The sequence below is a fragment of the Apium graveolens genome, chromosome 2, assembly GCF_009905375.1.
Source record: "Apium graveolens cultivar Ventura chromosome 2, ASM990537v1, whole genome shotgun sequence".
NCBI lineage: Eukaryota > Viridiplantae > Streptophyta > Magnoliopsida > Apiales > Apiaceae > Apium > Apium graveolens.
In genome coordinates this window covers 314113264-314124415 of record NC_133648.1, presented here as the reverse complement: position 1 = coordinate 314124415, position 11152 = coordinate 314113264, and the positions used below count along the sequence as shown (strand labels likewise).

The 11152-nt window shown below is 34.1% G+C and overlaps 2 protein-coding genes across 7 annotated transcripts; one reads left to right on the top strand and one right to left on the bottom strand.

The window, feature by feature from the left end:
* Nucleotides 1-3425: 3425 nt before the first annotated feature.
* Nucleotides 3426-5824, top strand: LOC141708792 (uncharacterized). The gene is made up of 8 exons (XM_074512577.1): nt 3426-3817; nt 4010-4081; nt 4161-4229; nt 4313-4664; nt 4745-4915; nt 5004-5053; nt 5140-5197; nt 5316-5824. The coding sequence occupies exons 1-8, from the start codon at nt 3635-3637 to the stop codon at nt 5534-5536; spliced, it is 1176 nt and encodes a 391-aa protein (XP_074368678.1). The 5' UTR covers nt 3426-3634; the 3' UTR covers nt 5537-5824.
* Nucleotides 5825-6067: 243 nt separating this feature from the next.
* LOC141708791 (mannosyltransferase APTG1-like) lies at nt 6068-10597 on the bottom strand. Of its 6 annotated transcripts, none has more exons than XM_074512572.1 (10): nt 10140-10596; nt 9378-9626; nt 9163-9280; nt 8799-8903; nt 8366-8655; nt 7459-7740; nt 7125-7326; nt 6773-6924; nt 6480-6642; nt 6068-6370 (listed from the first exon to the last, which is right to left on the bottom strand). In XM_074512572.1, the coding sequence occupies exons 2-10, from the start codon at nt 9608-9610 to the stop codon at nt 6290-6292; spliced, it is 1626 nt and encodes a 541-aa protein (XP_074368673.1). In that variant the 5' UTR covers nt 9611-9626; nt 10140-10596; the 3' UTR covers nt 6068-6289. The 6 variants fall into 6 exon arrangements, with proteins under 6 accessions (XP_074368673.1, XP_074368675.1, XP_074368674.1 ...); XM_074512574.1 differs by having other exon boundaries at nt 10510-10596; XM_074512573.1 differs by having other exon boundaries at nt 9378-10259; nt 10477-10569.
* Between the last annotated feature and the right edge of the window lie 555 nt (nt 10598-11152).

Below are 11152 nucleotides of genomic sequence, written 5' to 3'. Positions count from 1 at the left end.
GTTGACTCATAGAAATGGCATAGTGCCATGAAATCCAAAATGGAATCTATGTATACCAACCAAGTATGGACTCTGGTTGAGGCACCTGAAGGTGTTAAGCCTATTGGGTGCAAGTGGGTATACAAAAGAAAGATTGGAGCAGATGGCCAGGTGGAGACCTATAAGGCCAGGCTCGTGGCAAAAGGATTCAAACAAAGGTAAGGGATTGACTTTGATGAAACTTTTTTGCATGTAGCCCTGTTAAAATCAATTCGGATTTTGCTTGCGATTGCTGCTTACTACGACTATGAGATCTGGCAAATGGACGTGAAAACGGTCTTCCTCAATGGGAAACTTGAAGAGGAAGTGTATATGACACAGCCGGAGGGTTTTCTTTCCAAGGGAAATGAACACCTAGTGTGTCAGCTGTTGCGAACCATATATGGTTTAAAGCAAGCTTCTCGTAGATGGACATCCATTTTGATGAGACAATCAAAGAGTTTGGTTTTATAAAAAACATAGATGAACCATGTGTCTCCAAAAAGGTTAGTGGGAGCGCGGTAACATTTCTTGTATTGTATAGAAAGAGGAGACGTCAAGAGAGTTGACACACATAACAACGTAGCAGACCCACTCACAAAGCCACTTTCTCAAAGTCACTTTGATCGTCATAAAGACAAGATGAGTATTAGATACCAGAGTGATTGGCTTTAGTACAAGTGGGAGATTGAAAGAGATGTGTCCTAAGTCCAATCATGTATGATGATTTAAGAATAACTTTTATGTAATCCGTTTTGATTTCATTGATATTAATAAAAGACTTGTTTTGATTTTATTGCGGGCTTTATCTATTTAAGTGTTTAAATAAGATATACCATAGTTTAGAGTAAAGTTTTTTATGGATTATGATGAGATCATAACAATGAGACCTAAAAGATGATAACTCTAAACTTAAATATTTCCTGGTCGTAGGATTATTAACTGGTAATTAGTAATCCGCAAAGATCGGTACATACTATGCTTGCTTCATTATGAAGGATGCATGTTCTCATAGACATTTGTGTGGTGACACTATAGCTAGTATGTAGGTGCTTATTATAGAATAAGTTCACTGAACATGGCTCACACAGCTGAACAACTGATGGAGTTCACTCACGTGTCAGCAGTTGTTCACATAGTGATAGTTGTACAAGTATCCTTAGACTTGAGGTCATCATAGTCATCTTGTGTACACTGAACTATGCTTTGGTTTAGTTCTTAGTCTCCGGGGACAATTATAAGGGCTCTACTGGGTATAGAAATTTATACACGAAGATAGTGTATGATCAATAAAGGATCTACCCCTTCCCGTGAAGGAAGAGAATGTTCAATGTTGATCCACTAATGCTAGTTCAGGAATCTCTGGCCAGAGTGAATGAAATTAGAAAGGAGTTTCTAATTTACATTAAATAGAACTAAGTATAGTGAATGGGAAAGCAAATGATTAAATAAGATAGGCTTGACACAAGATCCATGCCTTGTATTTAATCGTGACATTGCAGGGTAGAAGGAATTGATTGTACGGTAACTATTCACTGAATAGGTTCTTGGTATTCTAAGCAGTGAATTCGTATTATCCGGATAGTCGCGATATGCTGAGAAGTATCCCTCACGATGTAGAATAAATATGATTAATCAATTAATCATATTTAATGAATTAGAGAATTTATATAAATAATGATAAAATAGTTTTATTATTATTTATTTCTACTACTGACTTAATATTGAACCTACAGGGTCACACCATAAAAGAGAATGATTTAATGGTGGAGGAATTAATTAATAATGGCTGGTAATTATTTATTTGTGAAATAAATAATTAATTACCAAATTTAATAATTGATTAAATGAGATTTAATTAATTATAAATTAATTAAGAAAAGTTCTTAATATTATTAATTAAGAATTTAATTTTGAAAATTAAATCAAGTGAGAGAATTATTTTTCTAAAGTATTTAGAAAAAGGGATTAATGATTAAAAGGTGTTTTAATTATTAGTTAATTGGTTAATAAGAATAATCAATTAAAGGGTTAATAATAATAATATTTTATGGAAAATTTTCAGCTGAAAATTTTGCCTATAAATATATTATTATAAACCCTATTTGCCTCAACCCAAAAATACAAACCCTAATTCTAAAGTAGAAAATAGAGGGAGGCAACTAATTCTCTCAACCTCTTCCTCCTCCATCACATTGTACTCTTGGTGGATACCGGTAGAGTGCTTCACACTTGAGGGTTAGGGATCTCCGTTCATCGTTCTTGGATCGCTATTAAAGACCTTCATCTTTCCATTAACGTAAACCTTCTTAAGGTAAACATATTGAACTACAAATTAAATATTATTTTTCGCATGGATCCTGCTTAGGATTTTGGTTTTTTTTAAGATTTAAATTTACGTTTTCGTTGCGTTTATATGCTAAAAACCCTTCATAAAACGGAGTTTCGGGTGAAGTTTTTGTTATTAATGAAAAACGGAGTTGCGTGTTCCATTTTGATTTTTTTTCCAAAAAAAATTGAAAACGCAACTTCAATTCGTGTTTATGGGGGTAAAACGCAATCTCAGGATGAGTTTTTCATATTAACTCATTTTGGATCTGCGTTTTGAATTTTTTTTTTTTTTGCATCATGAGAAAAACTCGGTTAGAAACTGCGTTTTTACGAAAAACTCGGTTTGAAACGCCGTTTTTATATCCATAAACTCAAGACGAGACTGCATTTTTTACGGAAATAATTTCTGAAATTGCGTTTTCACCCAAAACTCAGTTTGAAACCATGTTTTTACACAAAAACATGAAACGAAACTGCGTTTTTCTTTTAATAAAAAAATAAAAAAAATGTTATAGAAAAACTCAACATGAGACTGCGTTTCTCGTCTATTTTGAAAACTTAACCTGAATCCCCATTTTCAAGTGACATTTGGGGCCAACAATTTAAAAAATGATATTGATAGTCATTTGACTCAAGAAAGTGACATTTGGGGCCAATACCCGAGGTATAGTTATAAATCTGATAACCTCAAAATTTTAATTTCATCAGCTCCAAAAAATTTATTTGTTGAGAAAGGTCTTTTCCAATGCTAATTGTTGATAAATGTTATACCCCTCTGTTTTTTTTATATGTCGTTTGACTTTCTTACACACAATTTTAAGTACTTTGATTGTATAGATAAAATAATATTTTTTAAAATTTTCTTTTTTAAAATTAAAGTTTTAGTTATATATTTTTATCCACAAAAATAAAAAGTTAAAAATTATTATTCTAACTATACAGTCAAAGCACTTAGAAGTGTGTACAGAAAAGTTAAACGTTAGATAATAAAAAACAGATGGCGTATAACTTATTCCTATTACAACTAATATAATGTGTATGCATATTAACACACACACAACCAAGTGATACTAATGATGCAGGGGGGCCTGTTTGTTTCCCTTCTCAATCCCAATATCAAGTACTAACAGGCTACTTTAATTAAAATATTATGTGCGTGTAATGGTGATTACTGTTTAAGCATAATGTCTATTTAACTGATGCTATCAATTAGCATCACTTTTGTATTTCATCATAAGTTGCAGGTTAAGCTCCTCTAGCTGAATTTGGTTGAAGGTTATAACTGATGGATTTTAACTTCAAGCCGGATGTTCTTGATTCGCAATCCGAAACCATGGATCTTCTTTCGCGTGCATGGTGCAATTTCGCAGTTCATGAGGCTTTCCAGACAGAGTTACAAGAACGATCCCTTGTTCTCCATGATAGTTCCATCAAGTTATTTGATAATGAGCCTAAATCTCCTTCCATGGTGAGTACTCTTGATTACATTGGCTCAAGTGCAAAACTATATATGTATCAATCTTGTACTATAAACCGATTTTATTATGTTCGGAAAATTTGAAATTTTGCATAAGATGCTCAAACAGAGTATCAAACGTATTTGTGTATATCTCATCCTTCTCAGACCCTACCTCATACGTATCTTTAATTTGGCTTGCAGACGATGGAACCTGGTGTGAAAATGGACAGTACAGAGAGATCGATACCTTCATGGAAATCCAATGATGTAAAGGTATGGATTGAAATACAAACTCAAGCAACAATTACATAACACTGTACATTTACAGATAGCTTCAATCTTCTTTTTGCAGTCATGGATATGGATGCAACAAGCAATGCACCCTGAATTGAACTACAACAGCTGCTTTCGCAAGAAATGGGTAAATTACTACAAACTAAAGATCTCAATCTGAGGTGCTCATAAACCATAAAGAATTTGTAATGCTTACACATTTGAATGCAGATGTCATGGAAGATTAATGTGCCAATCAAAAAATGGGTGAAGGAGATTAAACAGAAGAGAAAAGAATGTAAAAGGTTGCAACGAGCTGAAGTGCACGCTGCAATTTCTGTGGCAGGCGTGGCGGCAGCCTTGGCTGCAATAGCCTCAGCAGCCGCCACACATAAGTCATCAGAATCAGATACCTCCAAGGATGCAGCCATGGCCTCAGCAGCAGCTCTGGTGGCAGCTCAATGTGCAAGGACTGCAGAGGCGATGGGAGCCAAGAAAGACCAACTCAAAACTGTTATAGCTTCAGCCATAAGTGGAACAAGTGCTACCGACATTCTTACACTTACAGCTGCAGCTTCAACATGTAAATAAAATTTTCATGTTCCTTTATCATACATATGATATGTTATCCTAATTTAAAATAATAATTGATTAATGATTTAGCCCTGAAAGGAGCAGCTACGCTTAAAGAAAGAAATGTTTGCAAGAGCAGACTGAAAGGGAGTGCACCGGTGCTGCCAATTGAGGAAAACGATGAATCTCAGTTGGAGGACTTCCAGCAATGTCTTTCAATTCTTGAAAAGGGCGCCAACCTCAATATTGAAACATCCAACGGTACATGCATGCACAAAAATTCTGGACTATAATAAGCTAGAAGTAAATTCAGTTTTTGATTTCCAACAATTTGATGTTCTGAAAACAGGTAGGTGCATGCTGAGGTCAGTATCTATTACTTTAAACAAGGAGGACAAGGTAAAAAAAGTATAAAATTTTGAATTGCAGGAGTGAGTAAGAAAAAGTATACTAGTATAACTATCAAGATGTCTTGTACCTGACAGATTGTTCTCAAACTGAAGAAGCTTAACCTAATGAACACCTTTGCAAGCAAGAAAGCAAGTATGATCTTCCTCTTCAACTTTCTATAAGAATCCTCCATCTTTCTTTCTCATCAAATTCCACATATTTTATCTTGCAATCAGAATACTCATAAAAGTGTGCTTCTATTTATATTTAGGCATTGTACTAGATCAACATGCAGAGTTGTACAAAGATTCAGAAGGGGAAGAAACTGATACATGTTTTCTTATTGTGTTAACTACTGATCATGGGCTAATTAAGTTGGATATGATGGATGATTATCACCGTTACAGGTTGTGGGCAATGACCATTAATCAAATGCTGGCACTCTCTACATCACTTACAAGATATGATGATCTTGAATTTCATAAAAAATGAAATCTTCTTTTATTTGTTGCTTCATGTTAGCATTATCAATTTGGAGCGTGTAATATTGCAGTATTACAGTTTTCATTCAATAATTTATATTATGTATATTTGTGATTTAAGCTATACAAGTTGTGGTATTATCTGTATAACAATAAGCCTGGGGTTGTCTCCACTAATATTATTAAGAATGGAGTGAGCAAAAGATATACGTGCAGAGAGTTACCTTATCTATAACAAGCCAGTGCAGTGGTAGGCGATACTTCCAATTTACTCTAATGGAAAACTTACTGTACTGATATGCTCAGATAACAAAATAAGTTGAACAACCTGCTCTAAGGGCCTAAAGCCCTAAAAATTTGAACAGATTTCCAAAAGCAATAATATATATAATAGTACATACCTCCACTTTAGCATGTGAGTTAACTTGTAAATGTATTTCCCAGGATCAGTAGTTTCGGAACAATCTGTCACCACAAGTGTAGTCGCAAAAAATGGACATACATCTGAGAAATGTTATAGAAAATTAAAAGCAAAATGAAGTAAAGAGAAAAAGATGAAGCCTCTCATTATGCTGTTATAAGATGTCGTCAATAGTCTTAGGCTATATGCTGATCAGGAAAATCCTATGATAGCAAAACATTAACTTTAACACTGAAATACAAATGACTAATGACTGTTATACATGTATAGCTGGATCAACTCAATGACACTAAAAAGTCGATGTTCTTTTAGTCCTTGAGCAAAGATAGAATTCACTGCCCTTCATGACTCAAGAGTATACACAACAATCGATGCCTGGAGATCTCGGTCCACCTTGAAATGAGAATGAAAGAACCTTCTATTCTGTCAACCAAAGTTCATAAATAACGAAAGAAAGATTTCACAACAAGTTCTTTGTAACCTCACCAATAATGTAAAGACAAACAGTAGCTAAAATAAGCATTAATCAAACCTCCTGGAAAGAGTGCAATGCTAGAAAGTCCTTCAATAGTCGTTCTTGAGAATCAAATAGTACAATGTGACTTGGTACAGACCAATTTTTGGCAAATTCTAAAGCAAAACCAGCTGGGTCCATCATGAATCGGTCAGATTCATCAGGAATTCCTTTGGTATCACTGTTAAACGATAGGGCAAAAACAACTAGCAGAGGTTACAAATTTATATAAATGGTGCAATTTAATCTTAAAATAAATGCATCTCAACAAGGTAAACAGCATAATGCTTACCGGGGAAATTATGGTTTACCTTGGTGAACAGTCTAATAGACGCATAGGAACATTTTGATGGAGGGTTGAGTAGTAAGGTGTGGCATGGCAGGGTGTTAAGAAAAGAACACTTTCGACTTTCCCACTATTAGCTTCTTGTGAAAGATAGTTCATTATCTCTTCAGCTCCTCTCTGCGCAATGTAGATTACAAGTCAATATAGACAAGTGTCTTTACACAAAACTAAGCTGATTCTAAGTTGTACCTAGTAGGCTTTAACACTAAAAATGGAACGAAACCTTAAAATCTCTTGAACATGGAATAAGAACTAAATAAAGAACCAATTCAGAACAAAACAACTTCTGCACAATGAAATTGCGGCTAAAAAACTACCTGATGAACCATACTCATATACAAAGCCATTGGAACATTGGTTGCCAGGAGGAAAAAGATGGCCAGTCGAGATTTTAAGGATCTCTTATCACATTTACTTGGAGATAATTTTCTCTTCGTATCTGGAATATTACTACCAGTAATCACGGATAAGTAATAGCCAGAAAACATTAAAGCTATTGGAAGCACGGGGAGAACAAACCTGTAAGACAAGTATAAGGGAGGGCCAACAACACATAAGAATCAAAACTAAACGTATGAAATTGTGGTCTCCGCGTAAAGTCATATACAAATGGGCAAAAAATGAGATAGGGAGACATTCTTAATACATTACCTGAATTCTTTGTGTCCAAGCACACTATAAAGCCCTAATACCCAAATAATAAGCCCGGAAAGTTTCCACTGCTTAGACAAGATAATTCCATATATTGAGAATGGAATGAAAGTAAAGAGCATTACAGAAAATCCTTGGGTGAAGTACCAGTGCCACTTGTGAGTTCCGTAATAGTCTCCGCCAGACGAAAGAAAATTGAACTTCAGAAAGTTAAGAGGAACCAAGACCCAAGAGCCATACATCAAACGGTCCAGCAGACAAGTGAAACCAAGAACTAAGCCCCTGAGGTCATGATTTCAAAGATTCAGCATGTAACAAATTTGAGACTATAGGAATAAATAATGAAATCACGGGAAATAATGAAAATCATTATAACTCCCATCCTTTATTAATGCTACTTGAAACCTACAACTAGTACAATATCATGTTAGACAATGCGCCTGCCGACTGATATATAACACAAATTTATAGTGATTTGAATTAGGAGAGATGAGAAAGCAAGTGAGAAATGTACACCAGAAAAGCAGAAAACCTTGAAACCCTTGAAACAAAAAACCTTTAATGCATAGAGATAGAGTTGTAGCTGCTCAAGCTGTTTATAAATTCATAAACAGTTTCCTGCAACCCTTAAAACTTAATAATTTGCATTACTTCTTCTTTTTTCAATTTGCCTTGCTCCAGCTTCATACATGCAGGGGGCACCAAGTATTTAGCTAAATCATCATATCAGCAATACCATAATTATACCGTTTGAGATTTAGCAAAATTCTACCATATCATATTCCTGTGGAGTTTAGAAGAATCTGGTACTAGCAGAGAGTAGCTTGTGATTCATCCATACAGTTGTCGAAATAAACAGTGGAGACTGGCAAAAAATCGGGCATTGAAGTAGGTGAAATTTACCTACCCAATGGGAGCTGCCTCGAGGAAAATAAATTTTAGGCGATCCCGTGCCGCAATCAGCTCCAAAAGACCAACATATATCCATGTGATAGCGCTTGTTGGACGAAGAGCACATGCTAAAGCTGCTGCAGCCAAGCCATACTTTCTCGGAACCATGGAGACTTTGCTATAAGTTGCAGTTCTCAAACAAGGCCAGTAGTATAGGCCCACAAGTGTAAGAACAGTCTCCAGACTATTTGATAAAGTACGTGTTGTGCAGTAAAACACAAACCAGTTTGTCAACTGTGCAAAGAGCTGTGATATAACCAGGTGCCAGATATAAGTGTTCAAGATTTTTGGTCACTCATATAACAGATGTGAAAAAGGAAATTAGAAGAACACAATTGTGACTTAAATATTGTGTTGATTAAACCTATAAGAGAATAAGAAATAAATACCGCCCACTGTGCAACATGGTTACCAAATAAGACTCTAGAGAATTTGTACAAGTAAAGGTCGCCAAAAGCTGAAAGGATAGATTGCAGCATCCTTGGAGCTTTAATCTGCAAGATTTGAGAATGTGGTCAGAAACTAGCGGTAGCTAAGGTGAAAGGTGCTTTCTATCTTAAAAATAATCACGATGTAGTTAAAGATATATATATAGAGAGAGAGAGAGTGATGCACATGTGCACATATTATATGGAAGCTGCTTGCAATGAATTAGCACCAGCAGTCTTCACGATTAATAGAGATATTATTACCAAGTTACTATGCTTTCCCCTACACATGTTCATCTATGGCTGTAATGCTTATAAAATTTACCATTAATATTGGGATGTCAAGATGTAAGAGTGCAAGAACTTTATACAAAGCAGCAAACATCATTGGGTGCAGGTAGCTCCGAATTCCCTTTTTCCATTCCCATGTTAAATGTCCATACCTTTCATTTCATCAAAAAGAACGTGTGAACACCTTGAGATACAGGTTTAAGTTTTATCGAACCAGTAATCAAAAGAATTTAATAAGAAACATTTTACCCAAATGTAATGCGATGTGCAACCTCTAAAGCTTGCCAGTGTTCATCAGGGTTAAAATATGTTTGCACCAATAAAGAATTTATCATGCGCATAACCAAACAAAGTACAAATACTCTCTTTGACGAAGAAAAAATACTGGAGATTAGACTTCTTTTTTCTGCTCCTTCTAAAGATTTACGCTCTTCGGAAACATTGATATCTTCGGCTGTAGAGGCAGCTTTTCGGCGGCTCATCTTTAAGTGTTATAAGCTGAACAAAGTATTGATATAATTCTGATAATTTAGTCAACTCTAGCTGTCATTTTATTAACACGCAAAGGCTAAATGAGAGCACTTCATAAAAAGACCTCGCTACTTCTCATTTTAACTCAAACCCTTGAGCTAAAAAGAAACCACAAGTTTTATCAACAACAGCAGGACTAAACACAAACTACATTTTAATTAAGGGAAATCTACATTAGCAACATGTTGAAAATTTTGCTATGTTCAGCATTAAAATGAGTGACTACCCGAACATCTTGATCCTAAATAACATTACTTCCTTAAGCAAACTACATCTAATTTTATCTCATACCCTTAAGCACATTGCTACCAGTGAGCATTAATCCTAACGAGATATGATCACTTACTTACAAAATAAAGAACTAAAACATTACTAAATTCAATTATTTTTCTCACAGTGGAAAATGTATATTAGCAATGTGTCATAAATCACGATATTACTAATACCCGAAAATATAAATACTAGGTAACATTAGCATACATTTGCAACAAATTCTCTGATATAACTTTTTTGCCTAGACATTTCATCAAACACATTGCAAGCAAACCGGAGTTCTCGAGTTTTGAGCGTCGAAAAACGATGCAAACTATAGGATAAAAACTGCAACAAAAGAATTATAATCAATGTAGTTATATGAATTGCAAATTGGGTAGTGTTGTTTTCAATGTGATTCTGAAGAAGTTTATATTCAATGATCAACTATTATATATATAAGCAGCTTCACAATGTATATTAACTATTAAGTGGACTTTAATTTACAATTAGAAATGTGAATTTGAATAAAAACAACTTGAATAGAGAAGAGAAAATTAATAACTTTAGAATGCAGAAGAGTTTAGAGTTTATTAACCCAGACTTGACTTGATGGTTACAAGAGTGTGAGCTCTGGGAATTCAGTTCCGAGTTTTGTTGACCATTTGTTAAATTACTGGGATATGTTATAAAAATTGATAGCAAGAAAAATGTTTAATAGTCCCTCCATCTCATGTTATATCAAAATTTATATCATTAAAAAATATATTTTTCAATTTATAAAAATATTAGATACATTTATCTTAATTATCAGTTAAAATATGGTCAACTTGACTATGTAATAATCAAAATATAACACGTAATATGAGATATAGGAAGTATTTAAAAATATAATAAATTATAAATAATGCAGGTAATTAATATGATATTGCTTCGCTTAGGGTTACACAAATAAGATTTTAGTTTAAATTTTGATGAGTCTTATCCAATTAAAATCCAAATTTATTATCCAATTCGACATAACTCAATTTATTAAAATATTTTAAAAAGAACTCAGTTTATTAGAACGGAAACTCCTTGGTTATGTGATTTCAATGATAATAAAGTGTAATATATAATTGATGATGTCAAAGATTATTGGAGATAATAATGTCATTAGCATCTCTAATTATAGTATGAAACAAGTCAAATGGACATCTGATCTGAGTAGAAGATTAATGAATAGCTATTTTCAGTAATCA